This window comes from Necator americanus, chromosome V (assembly GCF_031761385.1).
Source record: "Necator americanus strain Aroian chromosome V, whole genome shotgun sequence".
NCBI classification, from domain to species: domain Eukaryota; kingdom Metazoa; phylum Nematoda; class Chromadorea; order Rhabditida; family Ancylostomatidae; genus Necator; species Necator americanus.
In genome coordinates, this window is record NC_087375.1 from 18,151,108 (window position 1) to 18,178,611 (window position 27,504).

General features: G+C 41.5%; 1 protein-coding gene across 3 annotated transcripts; it reads right to left on the reverse strand.

Moving 5' to 3' along the window:
- On the reverse strand, positions 1-27,504 carry RB195_014303 (uncharacterized protein; the record flags this gene model as incomplete). Of its 3 annotated transcripts, none has more annotated exons than XM_064204509.1 (23): positions 1-117; positions 219-319; positions 2,859-2,972; positions 3,065-3,218; positions 3,465-3,650; positions 3,710-3,764; positions 3,824-3,864; positions 5,661-5,786; positions 5,880-6,014; positions 6,089-6,211; positions 6,302-6,469; positions 6,665-6,756; positions 6,811-6,922; positions 7,034-7,178; positions 7,417-7,561; positions 7,613-7,779; positions 8,529-8,585; positions 10,714-10,867; positions 12,006-12,090; positions 12,149-12,288; positions 13,734-13,833; positions 14,760-14,845; positions 27,417-27,504. In XM_064204509.1, 23 exons carry the CDS (start codon positions 27,502-27,504, stop codon positions 1-3), a joined length of 2,691 nt encoding a protein of 896 aa, XP_064060390.1. The 3 variants fall into 3 exon arrangements, with proteins under 3 accessions (XP_064060390.1, XP_064060391.1, XP_064060392.1); XM_064204510.1 differs by lacking the exon at positions 27,417-27,504 and adding an exon at positions 19,834-19,915 and having other exon boundaries at positions 3,710-3,754; positions 3,838-3,864; positions 6,329-6,469; XM_064204511.1 differs by lacking the exon at positions 27,417-27,504 and adding an exon at positions 19,834-19,915 and having other exon boundaries at positions 3,710-3,754; positions 3,838-3,864.

A 27,504-nucleotide genomic window follows, 5' to 3' on the forward strand; every position in this document is an offset into this window, starting at 1 on the left:
TCAAAATTGCCACTGCAACAAGGTGCCATCTACGACACCAGCAGTGATCAAGTTAGAGCCTACATAACTAGCAGTAGAAATAGCATGAGCATGACCACTTAAAGCGTGAAAGCCAGCCTGAAATGGAAAAATAGAAGAAGTTCGTCAACCCTATCACGTAATTAAAATAAACTATCAAGAGCCCTAAAGTTGGAAAAAGTATCACATAGCGTACTCACAATGGTACTTTGCACAGGACAACTGTAAAGCCTTAATGATCCATTGTCTCTACCTACAACCAGTCTGTTCTTAGATGGTGAACGACAAACTACAGTTATTCCTGAAAAAAAAACAGGTAAAGCAAAGCATTTGGGGATATCACGTGAGTTTCTGTACCACAATCTTAAATAAGCTTTGCTACGCGAATAGAATCCTGTTCAACAACACCGGTAGTCTTTTGAAATGTTCTGCTTAAAAAAATTGGATGTTCAGTAGCATTTCGTGTAACAGACAGAGTGATTTAATGCAGGATTCACCATTTGCTAGTGAAAAAATAGCAATCTCAAACACTCAGAATCTATGTAACAAAGAAGACTTTGGTGGTCCTGGCTCGCTGTCAAGCCACTGGGCACCTAGCACACCAGGAATGCATTTTTCTCTTTTATGTCTTATCTTCTTTCTATTGTTTGTGCCCCTTCACTTAATATTTTCACTTCTTTAAATCTCTTATCTTTTTATATCTTATTCATACATTAAACCAAAAAAGAACGAAATGATCTGTCATTTTAATGTATATCAAACTTTCTTGTATTCATAAGAAAAAAGACATCACAGATTCCTTATTTGTTATATATTTTATTTAAGTAATTCAAGAATGGAACATTTACAAAACTTTTCCTTTCCTTTTTTTTTTGATCCTAAACCAGTTGTGAGGGACGAATCTTACTAGCTGCATGGGTATTGTGAATCTTCAGGAAATGCTCCATGAGACCGCTAAAAACTGATCACTGTACATGGCTAGAACATGGTTAACAGGTTTCACAATTGCTGTTATTCGGCAGGTTGGACATCGTTCAGTCCATTCTTGAATTTTTGAATCAAATTCTAAATTGCAAATGCTGTGAATGATTATTTCGCTTTCACATGAATAAGTAGAATTTTGAAGGCATCATATCACGAAATTTACGTAGTACGCAAACCTCAAGGATATCGTAGAGTTCGGGTTGTAAATTACGAAAATCAGCCCGGTCCCGCTCATCCTCTCCTAACGGTCGTAAAAACGGCGGGGAGAAAAAAACGTTTTCCTACAAGGTACGTTAGAGCACGTCCTCTCGTACACGTTACGATCCCCTCAGCAGCCTATAGCCTCCTTGGTTTTGCCTGAGAATAGCCTGGTGAGGACGCATCATTGATCCTCAACCGCTCACTCGCTGACGCGGAACGTGCTCAAAGGTGGCGCGTCGCAAATGATTTCGAAGGAAACAACGCCGTCTTCCACGCCGTTTTTTTTACGACGATTAGTAGAGAACGAGCGAAGCCGCGCAGGATTCCGTAATCTACAACTCAAACTCTAACTCTTTTCTAACTCTCTAACTTCTAACTTTCTAACTCTTTTCTTTGGCGTTTCCGTGCTACGTCAATTTCGTGATACGCGCCTTTAACTCCTGCTGAGATTACTTGCAGATTCCTAGTTCCTTCTAGGATTCCTTCACAGTCGTAATGATGGAAAAATCTCTTTTCCGCTAGCTCAATCAACTCTTTTGATCCAATGACATCTCCTCAAAGATTTCAATTTGTAGGATTTCCCTCTCCAATTTTCGTGTAACTGCTTATGATTACGTTATTCTAAGACAAAGTTGAGGATTTTACTGTACTATTACAAAAAATAATCACGCACAGTTATAGTTGTGTGAAGAAATAGACAGGAAATTCAATCCCTGCAGACTAAAATCTTGCAGGCATCATAAAAGCAAAAAAAAAGACAACAAATCCTGTAGAAGAGGGCTTCGAGAACACTAATTAATCCTCTCCAAGCTTTATTTTATAAAGAAAAAAACTATAAACAACAAGGAAAACGTTCTCGAAAGCTCGTAGAACTCAGCGGAAAAGCGCCTGCATCCGCTTTAGATAAGCGCCCAACGAGTCACCCAGATGCGACACGTTTTACTACGCCACCTCTCCTTCGCTTCGCTTCCGCCTACGCTTATGATGTAGTGTACTTCCTAGGTGCATAAGAGCCGTGTGGGACATTGTTACCATTCACTATTTTGCAGTCCTTCTGTCGTTTGGTCTATTATTTTGTGTGCGGCGGTGCACTTGTTACCGCATCGACGCATTATCAGTCGATGAGTGGTTGCAGTACACATCAGCCGTCAGCGCGCAACTGAAATGTCTAGAGCAACTGATAAATTGTTCGGTTGCTCGAAAGATACTGGATGGAAGGTCAGAAACTAAATTTGAGTAGAGGAGCGGTGCCGTAACCCTAACCTATGCTTTAGCGACCTGCTGTATAAAGCTAAAGGGCTTGGATAACTAGCTCTTAGTACGTGAAGCGGAAACACATTTCCGGCTATTCAGAGGAAAATAGAGTCATCTCAACCGCGAGTGAGCAATTTCTAAGTCGCGACACCACTGATTTGAAATTTCCGAAAAAAAATAATGCAAAATTTGCAGCAAATAAGCAAATAATCAGAAGAACAATACTAAAACTGGAGGAGAAAATCCTCACCATGTTGAGGCAGTGATCAGTTCTCGACAGTTTCAAAAGAAAAAAAAGTGCATTTCATGTTTCCAGTAGTAATGGTGCGAAGAAGCTCCACTTTTGTCTGATACTTTTCACTGGTATCGTAACTGATACATTTGATCAAGTCATACAGCACCTTCAACAGAATGCGCCACACATCCTGCTTCATACGATATTCTACAATTGCCAGTTTCCCATTCCACATCACGGACAGTCGCATGATCCACCAATTCGCCACATGCTGCTGACCCTAAGAAATTGATATATTGCGACTGTTTCTAGTACCAAGTGAAAGCCATTAAACGATTTGAAATGTCTAAACAGTGATAAACCATTACTAACAGTGATAAATATGTCCGACTGTGGAGTTGGCACGGATATATCGTGATGCAACATCCCAGTCTGGGGAAATGGCAAATGACGATAGAGGTCCTATTCTTGCGATTCGGTGAAAGCGTTGTGGAGAGTCGAAGCGATAAACCGCAGCAAATAATTCCTACACACAGTAGATATAATATTGCATCAATTTGGAAAGAAAGACTACGTGTGATTCTTTCTAAGAAATAATAGAAACAAATTTTTTGGAAGTGGTGAATCGAAATAAGTGAAAAAGTCCCTTCTGATATTAACATATGTTGCACTGAAGTATATCTAAACTAGTTAACTCCTACAAACATCTCTACAGTTCTCAGTAAGACTCATCAGGAAATTAAGTTCCATACATTACATGAATGAATCCTACCTTAGTCGCTACAAAAAGCATGGAACCACTTGGCGAAAACTGCAGAGCCGTTATAGCTTGTGAAGCCTCTTTTTGCTCGAATATGCTTTCCCGAGTGGAAAGATCCATCACGCTCCATGTTCCAGCACCAAAGCCGAGCACCAACAACGAGCCAGAAGGATCAGCTGATGCACAAGTTATAGCCTCCTTGAAAAGCAATAAAAACAGAAAATTGTGAAAGAAAAACCGAGGGGGGTACTACCGACTCCGAAGCTCTTCCGAAATTCTCTCCGTTTAGTTGACGAGTTATACTGCCGAACACTCCCGTCACCACTTGTTGTCACAAAAAGATGCGGATGCACAGCCACACAGCAAGTCACGTCTTCCGTATCACCCAGAAATCGTCAATTAGTTCAATATGCTGAATACTGGAATTGATAGTCACAAAGTAGCACATACAGCTCTCGTTGCAACTCATTTAGATAGGTACCGAGTTGCGCTAACTACAACCCTGCCATATCTGCTATGTGTGTTGAAATGTGGCCGTTTAGAGCTATTCAAAAGTGAATGCTGAATTTCAAATTTGGCTTTTCTGGTTGGAAATGGAGTCGTGTTCAAAAAGGTATTTCTTTTCAGATGAAGAAGGTGATATATTTTTATTCAGCGCCGAATATGTTCAACCAAGTGAACGCATCTAGTTTATAACAGCACATATCGGCCTAATGTTTACGACAAATATAGGTTACCAGCCTGAACGTCCGACTAAAGCCGGACATCAGGCTTATTTTCGTGTTCGCTTCGCTCGCCTTCACCGATCAGTAAGAAGTAACAGTAGCGAAATCTGTTGGGAAATTAGAATTGCTTTTTTTCTATCAACGTTTTTTTTTCAATTTTTTTAACCCGAAAATTTAAGCGCACACACACACACACACACCACACACACACACACACACGCACACACACGCACACACACGCACACACACATACACACACATACACACACACACACGGACTAAGTTTGCTATTATATATCATGATAATATATATATATATATATATATATATATATATATATATATGTATGTATGTATGTATGTATGTATGTATGTATGTATGTATGTATGTATGTATGTATGTATGTATGTATGTATGTATGTATGTATGTATGTATGTATGTATGTATGTATGTATGTATGTATGTATGTATGTATGTATGTATGTATGTATGTATGTATGTATGTATGTATGTATGTATGTATGTATGTATGTATGTATGTATGTATGTATGTATGTATGTATGTATGTATGTATGTATGTATGTATGTATGTATGTATGTATGTATGTATGTATGTATGTATGTATGTATGTATGTATGTATGTATGTATGTATGTATGTATGTATGTATGTATGTATGTGTATGTATGTATGTATGTATGTATGTATGTATGTATGTATGTATGTATGTATGTATGTATGTATGTATGTATGTATGTATGTATGTATGTATGTATGTATGTATGTATGTATGTATGTATGTATGTATGTATGTATGTATGTATGTATGTATGTATGTATGTATGTATGTATGTATGTATGTATGTATGTATGTATGTATGTATGTATGTATGTATGTATGTATGTATGTATGTATGTATGTATGTATGTATGTATGTATGTATGTATGTATGTATGTATGTATGTATGTATGTATGTATGTATGTATGTATGTATGTATGTATGTATGTATGTATGTATGTATGTATGTATGTATGTATGTATGTATGTATGTATGTATGTATGTATGTATGTATGTATGTATGTATGTATGTATGTATGTATGTATGTATGTATGTATGTATGTATGTATGTATGTATGTATGTATGTATGTATGTATGTATGTATGTATGTATGTATGTATGTATGTATGTATGTATGTATGTATGTATGTATGTATGTATGTATGTATGTATGTATGTATGTATGTATGTATGTATGTATGTATGTGTGTATGTATGTATGTATGTATGTATGTATGTATGTATGTATGTATGTATGTATGTATGTATGTATGTATGTATGTATGTATGTATGTATGTATGTATATATATATATATATAGCTAAGTTTTCGAAGATCTCCGTACTTGACAACCCACACTTGTTATTTATCGTATTTGCGCTCAATAGCCTGCTCAATCAAACGTAAGAAAACTCACATCCACAATTTCTTCGAATTTCGTTTCGAAATCACCGGAGAACAGAGTGTTCCGAGATGTGCCAACAATAATCCTGTTGCCGTCCGGATTCAAAATCACTCTTGGAGTGCCTGCGTCGTCCGGTAGCTGTACAAATGCGTCATTGTACTACCGTACAGTCTAATAACGAATTGCTAACATCACCATAGTATTTAAAAATAAGTTCATTGTACTATGCACCTCCAACGGCCTTCGCCTCCGCACCAAATCTGTCGCCTCCCACTCGGCAACGGTTTTATCTCTGCCGGCACTCAGTAAAGTGCCCTTTCGACTGATACAAAGAGCGAATACGCCACCCGGATGAACAACGTGCGCCTTAAAGAGTGCAATTTTTTCATTCTCAAGTAAGGCAATTCAGAAAGGGTTCTATGGAATTATGTTTCGAGTACCTGTTTCGTTGTCTTGTAGGTGGTTGGATCCCATAAGCAAAGCGTACCGTTTGAATCACCTGTCACCACTTCTCCTGTGTCAGAAAAGCACATTGACAGCACAGTTTTTGGTTTCTCCCTATTCTAAAATGTGTGATCCATTGAACAAGAAATAATCCACAGTAATGCAAAGGTCCGAATGTAATAATAACAAGCAGAAGAAAATAGTTGTACTCGAAAACAAGCTGGATGAGATACAACTTCGAAAATAGCAGGATTTTTCGTGAGAGTCGCTCGCTTTAGATCCAGTATCCAAAACGAAAAGTGTCCTTTTCCGCAGACAACCATTAGATTCTTTAAACTCGGGTGCCAGCCGATTGAGAACACTTGGTCATTAGCTCCCTGAAAATGGAATTTATATCAGTGCTCATGATGCTTCTCTTCAAGAGTCAGAATATGTTTATAAATTTCCAAAAAGTGTGACATATGCTAGGAAACAGATGGCTTAGCAGAAGAGGTTCAACGCTCGTTGGCCAAAAGTATTAATTTATGTTGATATGTTGCTGGTTATTTAAAAATTTGGATAACCTTACTGACCTTTGCTTCTGTTATCTTTTCTTCGTTAGCCCATTTCCAAATTGACAGTGTGTGTTGATACGAGTCATCAACACATGCCAACAGATTTCCACCTGATACGACGTTGATTCACTCCCATCTTCGACAATATAAAAACAAGTACTAACCATCAGTTACAGAAAATGCCACGCACGAGACGGCCTTTTCAAACATCGCTCTGGATCCTGACAAGATTTTAAGAGTCGCCAAGGTCACACTGTCCCAAATACGCACATGCGCCTAAACATGGAATTTTATATTATGATTAGATATCACTTATGATATTATTGTTTCACGTTTCAAAAGTGTGTAGCTTTGAATGACTTCTATCTAGTTCATCAACAACAATACCTCAGTTAGTGAGTGTTCCAAGTCGTCCTCAAGGGCAAGAGCACTAACGTACGGGTCGCGAAGTTCAAGATCTGGATGTCTCTCTCTCTGATGTCTGCTTGACTGGCCGCTTGCCACCAGAACTCGGTTTGGATGAATGCAAACACTAAAAAGAGTGAAGAAGAAAAAATCCAGAAACGATTTCTGTCGGACGTTCAGACTGGTTTGTTAATGAACCAGTTGTAATTTACAGTTTTAATTCCTACGGTTTTAAAAGAAAACTTTTCGCAGTTACAATTTTGAAAACAAGTCCTTCAGCGACTACAAGGACTACTCGGAGATTGTTTTTATAGTGGTCAACAAATAAATGACAAGAAGAGAAAAGAAAACATGAATCATCTCACCTTTTTATGTCACTAGTATGACCAATGTAATGTCTTTGTGTGTGCTCATCCACATTATGTAACACTACTATTGAGCCACAAAAATACAACAATTCTCCTGTCGGTAAGTAATGAACATTGTTGCGAACATCTTTACCTCGATAACCTGAACCAATAGTATTGGTGATTATAGAAATTGCCCAGACCTAATTTTCACCGTAGGCCCATTCCAGGTGGGGTGGCGGCGTGTCTGGCGCAGGCTGCTCCGAGGATGGATCCAAGTTTTCTACTGAGGTTGGTACTGGAACAGTTACGGAGCGTCCAGCCACCTGTAGCTGAAGGACGTGTGAAGAAGCATTGAAAATAGGCTCGTGACTGTTGCATCTAAAATGTTGCGTATTTTTTATATGAAGATATCTGGAAGAAATATAAGGAAAACAGCACCGGTGGCTACATAGTCACCAGTCCTGTCTTCCTTATATTTCTTCGCCTATAGCCTAGAATCGAAAAAGCAACCAGATGAAGTGATGATGTGAGGGTAAAGGTGACTATGAAGAGTTATGGTAAACGGGACACAAATGCGATACTAGTCGAGAAACATAAAATGATGTCCGAAATACGTAACGAAACAGTCTTAATTTCCAAACCAAATCCCCTACTAAATAATTTCCCACGTCTCCGAGGGCAGCCATACAAGCTACCTCTTCCAGCGAGCAGAAGAGACAGTGCACACATCCTGTTGTTTGCAAACATGGTACGTTGTTAGGTGCCTCGTAGGTGCATCCGGATCGATAACACTGTGGTATGCTACCTTTAACATGCTACTTGACATGGACTGGGCTTGACACGGTTTTCCATTCCGTTTCCACTTCCCTCTTGCTGTGAGAGAAAAAAAAAGCTCTACAAACGTAGCAAACTGAGTACACGGTTGGGTAGTGAGCATAAATTAGAGAAGATAAAAGGCTCATTCACTTCACATTAGAGATTGAAAATCTCCATCCCCTCTCTATTCGTTGAGATGGCACCTGGCCATGAAAAAGACACTCATGGGGGCATAACTAATATACATGCAAACAAACATACGTGGATTCGTTATATAAGCGTCATAAACAACGATATCATGCAAAACCTACCCTGAATTAGAAGGGAGCCTTGGCGAACTGTACAACGTAAACGTGGAACCAGCTCTGCTGAAAGAGTGCTCACTAACCACATCACAGTGAACATCTAAAGCTTTTAGGTGTTAAGGTAGTTGGGTGGGGAACTCTGCCGCGCTACGACTTACCTGTGTTCGCATAGAAACGCTCTAAGGCTGCCCGCAGAGTTCACAGCCGCGCGGGCGCCGCCGCCGCGGCTGTGAACTCTGCGAGGAGCCAAGTAGGGGAGGGGAAAAAAGGGCACACAAACTGTTCCAGTCGTTGAACCGTTTCATTCGCCTGATTGTTTCTACTGCTAATTTGCTGACTCTTTGCGGCTTCACTTTGGTTATTACGCAGCCGAAGCTTGCATCGAAGTACATGGATGTATTTGACGGGTGGCTCGCTGATCGTAAATTGCCGTGGAGGGGGCGGGCTTGTCCCAACTGTGGAAATCCCCGTGAGGTCACGAAACAGGCGAACGCAAACAACCTCCACAAAAGCTATCCCAACGGTCTTCTTTAGGGCTACCAACTTGCGAATATACATAGAAAATAATCGAAGATAGTGGAATGGAACTTGTTGCGCGCATGCTTGGTGATTGTGGATTGCTGTGGAGACCATTTTAGGTTCTTTTTCTTTTCTTTGAAAGTACAACATAATATAACTCGGCTTCTCACTTCTGGTAAGCCTGTTTGGAAGGTTTGATAAACTCAGAACAGTAGTTTCCTGCTCTGTCTTTCTTTTTTTCTAGTAGTTTTAGCCTACATGTCGTGAATCCTAAGATTGACGGTTAGGTTTTGGGGCCCCGACTAACTCTGCTATTCATTTCCGGTAATGATCTGTCATTTGAAGAATTGTCTTGCCAAATGCTTCTCAAACGGGAAAACATCTGTCACGAGTTTTTGCTGCATGGACGATTTTGCGCGCCGTAGAAGTACGTGGCGTCTACACGAGCACAAGTAGGTCCTAGCGTGGCGGATTGGCCCCACCTCAGCAACAGCTTTCAATGGTAGCAAAGAACTTATAGAATACGCTACTGTTAAGAACTTTGAACTTACTCACTGGCTGAAGCCTTCAAGATATAAAGTAACTGATGTAAAAGTGATGTGAGAGCAACTGTCTCTGCATACTTCCTAATAGTTGGACTTCCATACGGATGACGGTTGCACAGAGAAAAACAGAAGAATGCAAAGAAGATATCTCCTGAGCGACTGATGAGAAGGATTATTCTGTGGCAAGAGAGGGATGGCACAATAAAAGAAGCTGTTGGAATTACAACCAACATTTGTTCAAAATTTGCTAGCGCTCGTATTTCCCCATCATTCAACAACTGCAACGTGCTTCATTTTGTTTTGACATTGATATACTTAGAAGCACTACAAAAAAGCCTCAGAGTGAAATAATAGCAGAGATCAATATTTCTAACAGTCTTCTACTCTTACTAAGATTTCAAGATAATCGTCACCTTCGCTTCAGCCTAAAAAGACACAGTCTGCTATAAAATATCGCATTGTAAGAACACGGAATTGTAGGTTGCAGAATTCTAGAGGCGTTTTGATAAATATTAAAGGTTCAAAATAGGCAGAGGAAAAGTGCACAGACGTGATCGACGAGCTGATTATGCCCTCTGGGGGTTCTGATCTGCCTGGGTCACATTTTAGTTACTGTTAATTGGGGAATTCCGGCTCTCAGACGGCGTTTGACGTCAAAGGAATGTCACTACTGAGGTAAGCCCAGGATCTCTTAGACTTTGTTTTGGAATGACTTTGGTAGTTAACAGTCCCAGTTTTAGTTTCACATGGTCGCGGTCAGAAGTACCGTGATGGTCTGACACGTTACGTCTTCGATGATCAGTGGTCTTCTGTACCGTCGATCGATAGGAAGAACCGATAGAAGGCAGACGAGGATGCCAACGAATGCTTGTTATGACTACTACTGTGAAGTGAACATAATCAACCACGATTACACAAAAAACTATTGTACTGAAAAAGAAAAAGTAGCTGTGATCGACGCGTCCCATCGATCGGCGAAGGCGGACAACACTGCTCCTACGCCCTGGACGTAACGCGTCAACCCGACAAAATACGTTTGACGGCTACAGTAAATTATAGACAACTTGACAAAATGCTAAGATTCAAACAAGGTCGAACCTTCACACTTCAGAAATCATAACACTAACGATATGCTGCGAGGTACCGCCCAGCACGATTGATGGTGAGAAGCGGTAACTAAGGAAGGCGTAGTACGTCCGCTAGCTGTGCCTTGGGTTAGAGGATGAGTTGACGGAGATCCCTTGACGTTCTGATGTGACATCCATTTTCGGAGTGGTGATCCTGCAACTTCAACTACTTTTAACCCGTTTAATATCACGGAAGTGCAAATTCTGTAAGAAATGTTTTGCATCGGGATGACGCGATGGGTTCTCATTGGCACGTGCTCCTCCTCCACAGAAAAGGACAAGCTCTTAGAAGTTCTTCCATTCCTATTTTTCAAAGTCTTTCATTTCCTTTTCCATATAAAAGTCTAAGCTTGGGATTAGCGAAAGGGCGAAGTCCCCTTCCATTAGTTTTGCCGTTATTTTGTACTCCTGGGCACCTCTAAGATCTTAGTTTGCACAGATCCATTTCTCGTCCCAGTTTCTTGCGTATTTGTGCACGATCAGCATCACTCACAGCATCTCTCATGGTGACTCTAGCCAGATATTTTTCGCTAGTTTAATAGTTTCTTCATGATATACAGAGCGAATGTGGTGCGGTCGGCACAGTCGCCTCAAGGCGACATGAAGCTTGGTGCAGTTGCGCAAGCATCTGCGCTCAAAGCGGCGCGGTGGAGCTAACAGTTGGGATTGACTGGGACCGTTGCTAGCCCCACTTATTGCTGCAGATCGCGATGGCTCCACCTCCTTCCCAACGGTTAGTTCCGCCGCGCCGCTTTGAGCGCAGCCGCTTACGCAACCGAGCTTCAGGTCGTTTCGAGGCGACTATAAGAGCCGAAACTTCGAAACCACTCTAGAGGAGCCAACTCTTTCATCCTTTATGCTCGGTAGATTAGTACCCTACTTGGGGGTGGGGAGCGAACTCGCACTTGATACTTTACCGTTTACCCCGGACTTTTCTTTTTCAGAGACCTCAATTTGTAATCATTGAATCTCTCCCCCCATTTTTCGTAAAATTGTTAGAAAATTAAGGAGTTAAAGTACCGCAAGTCAAAGCAAGTGGTAATAAGATTAGTAAGATTTTGCTAAGATGACGTAATCCTACTCACACGTAAAAAAAAACAAGAAGAAACGAGCTTGTCGCACTTTTTTGTTTTGAGAGGGACCAGAGCATATTCGTTAGCATTAGGAAGCAATGCATCACCCCGATGACAAACGTTGTACGTGAGATCCCGAGAGATTGCGGTTCTCGCGCATTTGAAGCAATGCATTCGTTTTGGCACTCTACAAAGGCTCAACACCGTAGTGTAACGTACCTCTTGAACTCTTTCCAACAGACACATTTACCATTGTGTTGCTGAATCCTTTAAAGGAGGACAAGGAATCGTTTAGATCTGACGTCTGAGAAAAAAAGGCATGTCCAAGTTGCGGTTGATAAAGTAACTTGCGGTATCTCCACCTCGTCTGTACGATGTTCGTGTCTGGAGTTTGGAGCATAAAGGCTCCGAGAAAGCCCATTTCTGGAAGGACTGGCTGCTTTCGAAATGTTATAGGACGACTGCGATACATTCTTTGGTGGCATTCGAGACTTTGGAACAGCTGAAAAGCGTTGCTGGTGGTTATGTCAGAACGTTCTGAGTTGTCGCTTACGCGTTGAATCTAAATATTCTTCAAGGTAATTCTAGGTAGATTCCTCTTAGTTTACATATCTCTTGTGTTCACAGTAACCACGTAGCTTGACTTGAGAACAAGTCAGCCATCTCGTCCGATAATGCTATTCAAAAATGAGAAAAATATGTTATGATATGCTGTTCAAACAAGGCATTTAAAACATTTAAATTCTATAACTCTATAACACTATGCGGAAAACCACTCTTCACCTCGTTTTGAGCGGTGCGGCGGAGCGTTGCGGTTAGAATCTAGCGAGGGCCCTTGCTGACACCATTCCTATTTGTAGTTCGCGATAGTTCCACCTCGATACCAACCGCTTTTTCCACCGTGCCGCTTCGAGCCTAGTCGCTCCACGTCATTCTGACCTTACTATGTTTCACAAGAATATTTTTGAGCGGTGAGAGAGTTGAGTTGTTGCAGAATTTGGGAAAGTTCTAGGTACGTTATCAGTCCGGTTAGTAAAACTAAAGACTTCGCTAGAAAAATTAGAAAAGAAAGAAATTATAGACTTGCTCGGGAATGTATAGTCCGGTCAAAACGACATGAAGCATTTGGTACGCGCTCGAAAAGGCGCGGTGGAGGCAGCAGTTGGAACCGAGGTGGGACTATCACAAATTGCAGCGATGATTGTTCCCAGCAAAGATTTCAGTACGCTCTTAACCGCTACGCTCCACCGCACCGCCTCGAGAGAAGCCGCATACGCAATTGCACCGTTTGAGTTATGACTAGTTAACCTCTCAATCGACAAGACGCACCCAATCAGGGAAATAAAGGCCAAAGTAATCGAGAAAAGAGTGCTGTACATATTATGGGAAGCACTTGGTGAAACGGAAAGTGCTATTGATTCTCTTCTCTGCTGAAATCTGTGCGAAAAGAAGAAGAGCTTTCCTGCCAAGACGGCTTGAATGTTGTGATAACTCATGCCACGGGTTTGTCCGTCATCCACTGGTTTTCCGCTGGTTTTTCTTTCAACCACTGATATAGTCGGGCCAAAGCGACCTGAATCACGGTGCAGGCGCGTAAGCGGCCGCAGTGGAAGCGGTGCAAACAGCCGACCAGACAAAAGTAAGAAAATAGAGTTGCTGCTATTAAGAATTAGAAAATGCACATGTTTCGGGTCGTTGTGACGCGACCATGCTATCTTTATGGTATAACTTTCCGACGTGATTGGTCAGTGTAGATAATAAAAATTAGACTTATCAAAGATTGACACGCTGTTGAAAGTTCTTTTTGGTTACCTACCAAAGAATGGTATGAACTGACTCCTCCTCCCCTGAGGAACATTGCGCCCAATTTCTTGTCCACTTTTGTACACCTTTTTTCTATGATTTCCTTAACAACATTTACAAAACGAATTTTAAAATTTTGCGAACCTTTCAAACCGTTGTTAGCAATCCCACTGTTTTGCGTGGTGGTGATTTCGAGCTTCGCCAACCGTCGAAGCAAATCCGCTGATGTGGTTTGCAACAGCATCTGTCCATGGAAAAACATCAAATTCATTGATCGATTGCGAAATTTTCCTCCGTAACAACAAATCCACAATGGACTCAACAAAACCCTAATTCATATGTCAGTAACATGTGGTTATCATAAGTGAGTTGATGAAGCGATTTGTTTGAGAGATAGATTTTGGAACATTTCTCAGGATGTAAGCATCATACTGTAGTATATCGAACCGTAATGAGAATAATATTTGAGATACAGCCTTCATTAGAGACCAGGGTGCAATTTCGGGTGTGGCAGAGGATGATTAGCGTCTTCACGCCAAACAGGGGAATAACGCACGCTACGCTTCGCAGCCACCCGTTCGAAGACATTTGGAGGCGACTGTATTTTCCAGAACATCTCCTTTTCGTTTTAGAAAAGAAACTTCTCTTATGAACTGCGCACCTCATGAAAAAAATCTTTGTGAAGAAAAGAAGGACTTCGTTCATAATGTATTTGTCTAAGAAAAACCATGAAAAAGTTGTTAAGAGTTCATTTTTTAGAACATTTTTATGAAGCTAATGAATTGGCAGGTTGAGTGGACCATGTTGACCTTCCGAACAAGTGACGAATTCCTTGTTAGGGCAGTCACAAACTTATGATGTAAAAAAGTTCGAAAAGCCATTTCTTACTGTCTAGCATAGCGCTCAAGATACTTCTTGAAATTACCTGATTCTGTAATTTCTGGATTTTTACTTAATTCCTCTCTGTTCGCGTTGAAAAAGAAAGGGTACAGGTTGCTTCTTTGTTTTGGTTCTCGTTTGGAATCTATAAGGTCGAAATCCAATAACTGCAAAAAAGTGGGAGAACAAAAAGCGCCAAACTGAGCACATATGAGAGATCTTTAATCAGAAACCAAGATCAGATAGAGACCACATATACCGAAAGAAAAGTCAACATAAAGAAATCCTAACCAGCTCGCTTTGCTGCCTGCTGACAGTTTTCTCCAGTTCCACCACTCGAGCTCGTAGCGATTCGTTCTCAGCGAGTAGCAGGTCATCTAAATAGACGTTGACTTCACAAAGTTCGCGAAATTCACGGACCCCACCTACTGTTTCCTCACGAATTGGTTCGAATGGGTCGAAATACATTTGGCGAATGAAATCCCATTGAATCCCAGTGGATTCAATGCATGATGATTGAACACCTCTTTTTCACAAGTCATACCCATGCTGTGTATACAAAACCACAGCCACAAATATTGCACTTTCCGACCATTATACTGTTATGAAAATGTGATAGATGTGACTATAGTGCTTTGATAGGTTGTCCTTCAAACCATACGTGCAGGAAAAGGTGAGATGCTTGGGAAGGTAATAAGGGCGTCGAAGATGTAGTGAAGAAAGCCAAAAACACCCGGCTATGGCCATCGCTTTAACATCACCGCAGCTGCTGCCTTTACCTATGGTTCAGAAACCTGTACTTACAACTTCTTCGTACGAGTACTTCGCAAGCAGCATGAAAATGCGGTCAGCGTCAATGGGACGCTCATTCGAGCAAGCAAAGCTAAGAGTACCTATCCAGCTTCACGTAGCTGGAAAAAGAAATTCGATGTTCTGGCCTAGGTCAGCTATCTAAGATTACAGAAGCCGTTATATCGGCTAAGGAAAGTAGAGTGAGTGGTCCGTACACAGGACTCGTGATGCGTTTCAGCTGTTAATATGACTCCTGGAGCAGGTCGTGAGCTACTTACATAGCTCCACGCGATATCAAATGCACAGCAAAGCGGTCGATCCGCTGGTCAGACCTCTTCAAGAAGTCCTTCGAAGAAAGAGAAAGACTTTATGCTCTTCCTGTCCATCTCGAAAGGAGAAGCATCAAGTCCTTCTTAGCTGGGCAACTCTTGCACGTGATAAGGACAAACAGAGAAATTACTGGCGCCTGGTCGATCAGTTCGAAAAACAGGGGATCAAGGCGATCGAAGTGATACAAATACATGAGTGTCGGTATAGAGCAGTTTGCTTTCCGTCCTTCATTGCGTCTTATACCTCAGATGTGTGCTATACTCCCGTTGCTCTTGAAACTGATCGAGAAAGTGTAAGTAATTCCTCAAATATGTGGTTGGATTGTAAAATCCATTATCTCGAGTACCTGGTAAGTTTTAACAACGGTTATTTTGCGCAAAGAAAAATACATGATGCAGATAGCTAAAACTCAGTTGTTACAATTTGGTGCTTGAATTTGCAAATTCTTGCGACCACATTATTCCCAGCAATGTTTGGCTGCAGTGATGTGGTTATCGCTGTCCTGAATGCTGAAGCAGATGCTTTGTGCAGCCAACAAAATCAAAGAGAGAGCAGAAAGAATTGCCGTTACCAGAACATCTACAGATGGGAACTGATGTTTCTTAACAACTTATTACCGAGGGGTTACCTTTGTGGTGGGAAATCTCGACTAGTAAGTGTGGCCGAAGTGTAGTTCATAATTATTGTGATGAAAATGTACAAACTACACCCCGTCTTCCGTTCCAGAAAACAAGTCCTCCTATGAACTATATTTCAGGCTCTAACTAAAGGATAAAGGATAAAGTTTCTGGCATTAACCAATCCGCTTGGGATGCGCCCAAACGTTCCCTTCAATTCAGAATCGTTTCAGGTTTACGAACATGTAACTGGCCTATACAACGACTTGCGGTGGCTAGCTAATGTGTCAAGTCAGTGTTTCTATCCTCCCAGACAAGTCTGGTACCAATTTATCGACCCCGGAGGGATGAAAGGCTTGGTGAGCACTAGGACGGATTCGAACCTCCGATCGATCGTGTAGGAAGCGGATCCTCTAACCGCTACAACTACTACCAAGGAATTTCGAAAAGTTCCCCGATTATTCTACTTTTTAAATGTAAGAACCAGCAATTTCATACGAAATAATGCAAATATAAATTGAATTGGCTATGACAAAATATCCATGTTTACGTTCATCAACTGTGAGGGAGTACAAACGTTGCGTCTGAGAAATTCCTAGGAGAGGTTTGATAGCGGGATGGATTTTCTAAAGCCTTCTGTCTTCAAAACCCGCTACAAATATCGGACAACTTCCAAAAGGACGAGAGCAAATGAAGATTTCCGGTTAGAGGGTTTGAGAGACAATCACAAGAAGGCGCAGCAGGACGCGGCAAGAAAGACATTAGCAGAACTGCAGCGCGATAGAAGAGGGAGGAAAGGCGACAGCACATTGTCATGGAGTACAGAACAAAAATTCGGGAGAACTCCAGCGCACCGTTCCCTGTGATGTTTTCAACTTTCCGTGAGGCAAGACAGCAATCTTAAATTTATCTATTCTAAAAGGATTTAGTCCGTGAGAGCAGCTCACAGTGTGAAAACGTGAATTGAGTATGTTCATACGAGCTCCTGTAAAAGCAAAAGTGAAATCGATAGTGCACAACGAGGAATGGCTTAAGGTGCACGGCGGTTATGTTACTTTTCTGTTCCGCTCCTATCTACTTATAAGAAATTTCTATTGACAGATCTTGGAAGCATGTATAAACGATTGTTGAAAAAGAGTTACAATGACACTTCCGGAATTTGTTGTCACACAGGTGACACCATTCGAAACCAAAACGTTTGTCAACATCAATCATGAGACACTTAGAAACGCCATTAAGGTATGTCTGTTGATACAAACAAATGAGATGTCCACTTTCATGATGTGGTGACTTTTACCGCTAATAAATTTGGACAAATCAATCAATTAATCTACCAAAAAAGATTTGATGCTTCCTTATTTAACGAGGGGCGGATGTAGCTGAGTCAGTAGTTCCGCTGTGGCCGCAAGGTCGAGAATTCGAAACCGCCCTACTACCAACAGAGTCTTTCATCCCTCTGGAGTCGATAAATTGGTGCCAGACTTGTGTATGTGGATGAAAACATTGACATGAGCTAACCCCGCATTGTACAGGCTAGTTAAGCGTTCGTGAACCTCAAACGATTCTAACTTGAAGTGGACGCGGTGGCGCATCCCAAACAGATATATTACAACATACAACATACAAAAAAGTCAGAGATACAACTCTATTAGTTTTTGGAGAGGTTATTTGAATGCTACTTTTAAAAGGACCTAATTTTGTCAAGATCAATTATAGTGGACTATTACTGCGCAAATTGCTTATTTTGCACTGGTAGGGGGAGCCCAAGGTGTTCGGAATCTAGTAGACTTATACAAGAAGCACATTTGAAGGAACTAAAACTAGCAAGGTTATATATTCATGACATATACTCTGTGATTAAACCTAAAATCGGTGAACATTGCTAATTACTAAAGGTTACAATAAATATACTGTATTCATCCCTATCGAAGTGTGCCCTTAGTACTTCACAATCTATTATCTATTCACACATTCTTAATCAATAAGCACTGTATATGTATACAGCGTAAGCGATGCGAGAGCTATCAGCCATGGAGGAAAACAAATATGCTGTTCATCCGTACCTCATCACTGATGGAAATTAAAAGATCGGGGGGATTCCGAAGGAGATTAAAAGATCGGGATCCTAAGACATCGCTATACCAGAATATGTGTGCTCTACACTGATCTGTTCTGCACATCAGGGAAAACATTGAAGAATGATCTTTTTCTGGCTTTGCATCTGCAGCGCAGATCAAACGCGGTAGACGCGCGGTTTTATTTTTTTCTTGAGTATATTCCAAAAGTCTGAAGTATCCGCACCCATACTAACACCACAAATATCGAACAGTTTTTGCTTGTGAGAATATTCGAAGTGTTCGAGTATTCGAGTCTAATAGTAATAATACTGTTCGTGTCTTGTCTTCCGAACACTTGATTATTCGAGTAACCGGATCTTCCAACATTCTCAACCATTCGAATATTTTTGTACTCTGATTTCGCATCTCTTCCGAGAACCAGATCCTCAACTTTCCGAATAATGTGAATGTTAAAATCGCGAGGACGACGAAACATTTGAACGTATGTTCAAGAAAAGTTTGGAAATAAATAAATGTATGTGAATAATTTTTCCTGGTGTTCAAAATTCAGCTTAAAAACATGCCCGCAAATAACGCGAATGAACGAATGTGATAGTGTGGTTTAAAGGCATCACCCCACGAACCTGGGGTGGTGCGGGTTTCAGGTGGGTTATGCCTATAGTTAGTCGTAGATTATGCAGAGAAAGGTGATCTATTTATTAGTAATTGCCGCAAAAAAAGGCCCGGAAGATACGACTTCCGGCGCGCTATTTTCTACAACAAGTTCGATTGGAGCACGCCAGCCTTGTGCACGCGCCGCATCTTCCGGGCCGTTTTCAAGGCACTTAGGAAGAAATTGACGGAACTTCATCCTCCTCTCCATAATCTACGACCCCGTACAGGAACTCTCCCTCTGAAATCCGCACCACCCCAGATTCGTGGGGAGATGCCTTTAAACGAAGTCCCACACATTTTCAGATTTTCGGATGACCAGGTCTTATGTCATGAATTATCATTTTATCAAATTGGGGTTCAGTGCTATGCTTGGCTCCTGATTGATCTCATATTATATTATCCTGTTTTTTTTTTTCGTCACTGCTACTAACACGTGCTTGAGCCATCTTTGTGATGAATATGAATTAACTTATGCAATAACATCCTATCAATCATTAAAATAAGGGAGAGTTGGAATGAGTGACTGTTGTGGATCTTATTTTAATATCGTGGAGATGTAAAGGTTCGTGCTCCGCATATTTTCGTTTAAATTTCGAAATTAGTTTAAACGCGGCCGATTTAAAAAAAAAAGATTTACACATCTGAAGAAGGCAGATTACGTGGTTAATTTCAAACAGAGAAGCAGAATTTAGATTGATTTTCAAATTCAATATTCTCGTTGAAGTTGAAGTTATTGTACACACTTATGTACATAACCGCATGTACATAAGTGTGAGTTTATTTCAGGCGTGAAACCCTTTTTTCATGTTGGGGTAAGCAAAAAGTTGAAGGATATTCATTGAACTCCGAAAAAAAATGCAATGCATTTTAATGAACGTCTGAGAGAAGACTTACCTAGTCTGACACGATCATTAGCAGCACTTGATGACCTGGCTGAGTAGAGTCCGTTCTGCACGCCCATGTACGGGGAATACATCTTTGTCCAAAGACAAAGAAAAAACTTCTGGCTACGAAACATCAACAAAATCAGTAAAAAGGCGGCTGTAAGCCAAATTATGTCAAAGAGCGACATGAGTGTGGAATGAATCAGAAGACAAAGACGTTGAATAGGACTATAAAATGGAGAACGGCAAATAAATAAAACAGAGGGTCCACAAACTTCACATCAGCACTTTTGCTGCAAGTAAAAGATGAAAGACTCCTCCTTTTGCAATATGGGAATGTGATTTTCTGTTGTTCAAGAAGAAAAGAAGGCCACGAAAGATACAAATATGTAAGCACTATGTAAAAATGACGTCGACTCATCAGCGCAGCTGCATCGTGGCACATATGGTCCAGAAATTTAGTTAACCCCCTAATGTGTATGAGAGGAAATTTCGAAGGCTATGGAGAGGGAGAGATCCATAAGAAAAGGATATGAAGCGGTGGCAGCAGCCTTCTACAATGAATAGTTGAAAGCAAGGCAGTGGCAAAATTGACCGCATTCATACTTGAGCAGCTTTCGAATAGGGACGCCCGCCCACTCTGAGCAGAAGGAGAAACGACGGTGCCGAAATTAAAAATAAACTCTTCGCATGGGTGAAGTAATTTTCGAAAGCTTATGTGTGCCTAATTGAAAGGATCAGAGAAAGCCTAGCCAGCCTTTCCTGAAGAGAAATATAACGATACAACCCAGAAGGTGATATTTTTGGGGGACCATATGACTCCCTCCATATTTAATAAACTAGGATGTAAGAGGAGAAGCACCAAGCTATTAGAATTCACATAAATTTCTTACTAGAAACTGACAGAGTCCTCCCCTACCAAGTAGAGAATGAAGGTTTTGTAGGCAAATAATGACGACAAACCTCATTTGCACATGTGAAATGAATATCTGCAGTTTTTCTGTTTGGAAAAATGTGGAAATCAAGGTCAGAGTCAGTGTCAGTGGAATCTTTTTGGATGTAGTATTCTAAGATTTGAAAAAAAAATTAAAGCTAATTTTATTTCTAGAGATAAATAAAGAAACGTTTAGACAAACAACGAAAAACCTTCAAAACCTTCAACAACGCCAGGTTGTTCGCCCAAGAGCGTTTCTGGGATTCCTTGCGATCTTGTTGATTTGAATTGAAGAGTTGAAGGACCCAAAAATGAGTGGTATGATAGAGTGGAACGCACGCAGACGTGCTATTATGTCAAATTGCTTTCCTCTAATACTTTAGAGAAAGAGAATCAGAAATGTACTTTTGTTCCGCAATTAGGTTTTGGCAGCAACAGTGCGTTCAGGACCAGGCGTTCAGTCTGGAATGAAACTGACTGGTAACGCCACTTGTGAAGATTTCGAACTAGCTCCTCACACCACATGTGGAGGTGACTCTGCTGATCGAAGTGCAATCCAAATTGGAGGCTGAACCTTTGGCAAGATCCCCTGTGCTGAGAAAGAGTGCAATTTTAACGGCTTCTTCAAAAACCCAAATCTTCCACAGCTGAGAGTAAGCTGCCGGTAAGATTTCCCGCATAGGATGGCAACTACATAGTTGTGGTGAAAGCTTAGTTCACAGTTAGGCAAGACCCCATCACGCAACATGAAGACCGTTCCAGACACTGCACTTTTAACACAGGTACAAGACCTCAGATGTAGACATATCCTTTTCGAGCTGCAACGTGCATCAATTGCACGAGACTGCTCTGCAGTAGATCAGTTAAAGGTGATACGGATTTCAGGTGGAGTATTTGTATACGGGATGGGAGACTATGGAGAGAAGGGTGATTCCGTCCATTTCTTCCTAATTGCCGTAAAAAACGACCCGGAAGATACCGCCTCGGGCGTTCTTGCGCACTATTTTCTACAAGGAGTTCGACTGGAGCGCGCAAGCCTTGTGCGGGAAGAAATGGACAGAATCACCCTCCCCCCCCTATCCATAGTCATCCATAGTCTAGTCTCCCATCCCGTATACGAATACTCCACCTGAAATCTGCACCACGTCAGATTCGTGGGGTGATGCCTTTAAAAGGAAAAGACGAGCAATAGCTCAATGATGCTACCACTCCTCATTCGCGAAGGGTTGAGGCGCGAAACTCAAACGGCAGTTACTCAGGTGTGAACTCGTTCAGTCGATCTGTTCGAATCCCACTAAATCCTGTCGCCTCATCTAGCTATCGTGTCCACCCTTTCCGCCAACAATCTATAAACATCACTAACTCCTGAACACCAACTTCAAGTGCTGGCAAATCCAAATTGGACGGCTCTTATAAAAAGCTATAAGCACCAAAGAGAATTTTCTTCTACAGTTTATTTGTTGTGAGATTGGTGTGACAGTTGCTGTGATCCTCAGCAAAAAAGGACCAAAGAAGAGGAATGCAAGGTAGGAAGCTTCTGATTGAAGGCAGCATACCACGAATCTGATTTCGGGTGGAGTATTCGTATGCGGGTCATAGATTATGGAGACGGGGGTAGTTCCGCTCATCTCCCCCTGCATCCTTGCAAACAGCCGCCTCCAGAATGCTGTTTTTTACGACGTCATCTATTGCAGCGCTCCATCCTTTGCGCCGCCTCCGCCCTGTGATTCGAAAACCAATTCGGACTGCCCCGATAGGCAGTAAGGGACGCTACGTGTAAGGGGTGAAGCGCTGCAATAGAAGGCATCGTACAAAACAGAGTCCGGCTGCTTGCAGTGATTCAGGGAGAGATGAGCGGAACCACCCCGGTCTCCATAATCTACGACCCCGCACACGGATACTCCACCTGAAATCCGTACAACCCCAGATTCGTGGTATGCTGCCTTTAAGGGACTAGAACAGAGACGGCTGTCGCGTTTAGCAATCATGATGCTCTGCTGGCGCCTTTGCAGAAAGCTAGATTGATCAACACTTCCGAACAAACATGGAAATTAAGTTAAAAAAAATGAAACAAATAATAGAATATATTATAGAAACGACTAATACAGTGGAGATCTATTCGAACGTGTCCTTTCTCGGAACTAATGACCTTCGGAGTAATTCTAGTGATGCACATAACATTCTGTCCACAGGAAGGAAAGATCTCTGACACTTTGAATCCACAAAAGCGTTTTTATTTACACACAGGGTGACTGACGGAATCCTCTGAACTATGCGTTCTACTTTTTTTTGAGTGTATACAAAGCGTTCACGAAGACCATTTTCATACGCGTCTGAACACTGGACGGAACTTTTGGAATCCACCAGGGTTTCGGCTACATGGTCCACATGCGGAAGAAGGTCAAAAAATACTGCCATCTCCTCTCCCTAACCGCTATGTATGTATAAAGTGTTTCCGCAGCATGAAAACAAATCAACACTGTGTACGTTCGTCGACCAAAGGTTGAATGTGTCGTATTCGAGGGCGCTGGCGATGTTTTACCATCAACGCACCACCACTCAAACCTTTGATTCGAGGACGACATTTCTTTTTCGAGATGAACCAATGAAGCAAAAACGATATTAGAGGAAGTAAAGTAAAGAAATAAAGAGCAGATCTGTTAGTGAGCGGGAAGAACCGTCATGGAGAACGTCTACTGTAAAGGAGTAGGAGAAGTTGAAGGCTTCGAGGTAAAGGAAACTTCATCCTTTGCAGGCAAGACAAACCTTATCGGACATCCACCTCAGACGTTGTGAGAAGAAGGAAAATGAATCAAAAAATGATAGAAAACAGAAGGTTGGGAGCAGCGCGAACCATGGATGCGATAATTGGAGCCGGTGCTCTGACCTCCTTCACTTTTGGACGGTTGGCGAACGATTTCAACGGAAAGTGGGGAAGGGAGGTGACGAGTCCTACGCTGAGAGGTAAAGTCGTTCGACTGTGAAAGCACAAAAGTAATAAGCGAGGTATTCCCCAACTAATCGTTCGCCCGAATGATTGTGTAAAGGAGGTCGCTCGCTTCCGGGAAACGCCTATTACCCTCTATGTGCACGCATTAAACGATGGTGCCCCACGCAAGGAACTAAACGCATGTGTATTTAAATTGCCATTCAGATGTTTTATTTCCGCTCCCCGCTTTTGTTTTGACAAGAAATCTTCAACTTATAAGTCAAAACAGTGGAGAGTCAACAGTTGGAGTAGAACTCTTTTCTTTCCAGAATCCCAGAAAATAGCTACGACATTATTGTTGGTAGCAACCGTGTTTGAGAGCAGAGATTGAACACTGCGAATGGACGAGGATTCAAAAATCAAAATTTAATCAGTAAATTCGTAGGATGTGGAGAGGTTACTTTGGCAACTAATAGATCATGAACAAATTCGATATGTCAAAGTATAGCCAAATACCGGTATCCTCCATTAGAAGCAGGAATTTTTTATGTTGGGTCCTTTTCACTAACAGGTAGGTGCGAAACGAAAAACTAAAACATTACTAGAAGTCATAGAACCAGAGACATCAGGAGCACTAGAGGCCCTGGTTTAATGAACAATGCAATGCATACGCACGGCCAACAAAGTGAAAGTGCATATACTAGGGTCAAAACGATACGAAACTAGGTGCAGCTACGCAAGCGCTGCAAGCGCTGGAAGCGGCGCGATGAGTTAGCAGCTGCGATCGAAGTGGGACCACTTGCAACCATGAGAAGTGCTATCAAGGGTCCCGCCTCAATCTGGCTGCATACCACGAATCTGACGTAGTGAGGGAATTCGCAGGGAAAACAAGAGATGGGATCGCAGGCTGCGGGATCACGGTTATTCCGCCCACCCCTACCTAATGATCTCTCTGATCTCTGATCGTCGTAAGAAATGGCGTGAGAACCACTTTATTATGAGGAACGTTAGAGCGCTCTACTATATACACTTTCTGGTCCCCGCAGCAACCTATTCACCGTTTTCACCCGGTTAGGCAGTCGAGGATAACTCATTCTCATTGGCTTTCGATAGCTTGCGTAGCTGGATGCTGCGCGTATAAGGATGGCGCGCTGCAACCGAGGTCGTCGTAAAAAACGGAGTCTTCGACGCCGTTTTTCAACTATGATTAGAGAGAGATGAGCGGGACCACCCTCGATCACACAATCTACCGCCCCATCTCTAGCTTGTCCAGCGGTTTCCCTCACCACGTCGGATTCGTGGTATGCTGCCTTTAACCGGCACGCTCCACCGCACCACTTGGAACGCAGCGACATTCGTATCTTGACCTTTTGATGCGACTATAGAGTGAATTTCATTACTCTTGTGAGTGTACATATTAGTTCCAGAAGTAGTTCGAGAATTGCTTTCATTCCATTAAACATTTCATTTCACGTGGTTTTGACTTCGAATTTGGTTTCGTATCGACACCTCATCGGGTTTGTACGGGGTCGGATGCAAGAGGGTGTCCTCATAAGCTACTAGTACCGGCAACAACTATGGATGGTCGCAGCTTCACGGCTACAAAGCTGAACACCACTGCGGTCGGCTTTTCTGACGTCTTCTTTGAGCTATTCGTCTGTTAAATCGTATCTTGTGGAGTAAAGGACCCTGGGAATATAATACAAGGGTCTTTGATTTTCCCATATGTAACGACGTCGAAACTTTGTACAGAATTAAGAGAGATGAATCGATAAGACATTGGTCGCCTGCTGTGACTATCACTGCTTCTGAATCCTGTACCTTTTGGGGATTTCTCCTTTGACCACAGTTCTCGAAAACTTCATCCTGAGAGCTATGTAATAATGAAGAGAACCCAAGACCAAAAATATTCATAGTCGCTGCCCTCAATGGGTATGCAACCCAATTTTGAAATTTCGACAAACTTTTTGTTTGGTGGGAATTTGAGCATCAAACTGAACCAATGAGGAAGAATGATCTCAAATCTCTAATTCCATTTCGGGGCGCATGCACTAATATCTGTGGAAGCTAAGTCTGAAAATGCAAGAGAAATGTGCAAATAATGATTAACTAAGGCGGAGCAAAAAACTGAGAAATGGCGGTGAGCACATGTTGACCAGCACATCTATGGTTCCACGTATGTAGATATTCTACGAGAGGCATCTCAATCCTTTTTCTCGCAGCTTAGACTGATTTGTTTGCATAATGTTTTTCAAGGTCATTGCAATGATTGCTGGTGAAGTGGACGTTCTGTTAAGCGCAGTAGTATCGTACCCGATGCTATATTCGCGCTACGACAAATGTTACGTTCGAAAGAAGTTGCATATACGTAGTTACATATGAAGAATAGGCTCTTAACATCATAACGCTAGTACTTTTTAATACCTCGAATGGCAGTCGTAGATACCGTCAATACAAGAAGCTGTCAGCAAAAAGTCTACTCGAGAACTTGAGCAATCAAACAAATTGGAGAGTGACCATTCTGAACAATTTCTGGAAGTTTCACTGGATTTATTATTATTCAGTTGTCTCAATTCATATAAACCGTTTACACTCGGAGCGATTTAATGAATGCTCGAAAAACTTGTGCAAAGCGTGTTGAATCGCGTTTCTTCTTTTCCATATGTTCCTGAACGAAGACCTTTCAACAATTTGGAAGCATCTTTCCCTATTTATAATTTTTTGTTATTAAATCAAAGTTACTCCACCAGAGACTGATTTCCCACTTCTTCTCTTTCGACAAAGCGACGATGATTCTGCCATGTTAGAATTTGATACAGCTCAACTGACACATAAGCTTATTGGGCGAGGCAAGAACAAGTTTCTTTTTACCATCAGCAGAAGATTTCTGAATTTGATGGATCCTTCAGATGTATTTTGGTACATACCTCTGTGATTTTTTACGATTCAGGACTTCATGAAATTTAGAAACTCAAAAGGCATCTGATCTTGACTCCTTTCTTCAACACCCATCCTTCAGGTGCAACTAAAACAGATCAATGACAAAGGATGTTTCACATCCTATACTATTCCACCAATTCGCTCACTGTCAAGGAAGGTCACAAACGAAGTCAAAAGTGAAGAATTCTAAATGATGTCTGCTGGTTAACTGATGTTAAGACTTTTTTATTCCAACAATTTCTCGATTTCTAGACAGAAACATGTTCACGTTTTCTGTGTGTTCCTCGCCTCATATCTTGCGAGCTTACCTATTTATTCTCTCCGACAAAAAAGTAGGAATGTGTTTTGTCATGCAGCTATTCCAGTCCTTATTTTGTTTGCAAGCCATTGAGATAGATGGGTATGACATTTTCGAGAATTGGAATTTACAGCTCCAAAAAATATCGGATAGAAAATAAATAGAATATATCTTCAAGAAGAAGAAGAACTTTAAAAAAACTCTGTTGTATCGATGTTCAATCATGGTAATTGTACCATCTGTTGACGATGAAGAATCTTAGCTGTAGAAAACTGTACTGTAATTTCTACTTCCCTTCAATTCCGGTGCACAGTTTCTGTTTTACTAATTTTTTTGTGCTTGAACAATCAAAGGTTCTCGAAGAGCTCGTTTTATCGGATTTGAATTTTTTGGAGACGAGAATGAAGCAGGAGAAGTGAAAATTTCCAAACTACTGGATCTCATCAGTAGGAGTCCCACGGAAATGTAGGATTTTGAGGAAGTAAGACATACCTTCTTCGTGTTCATCCAAAATTGTGCTATATGAAGGAACGATTATCGAGTTCATAGAGCTTTCCATGCTTGGCGCATCTGTGGACAT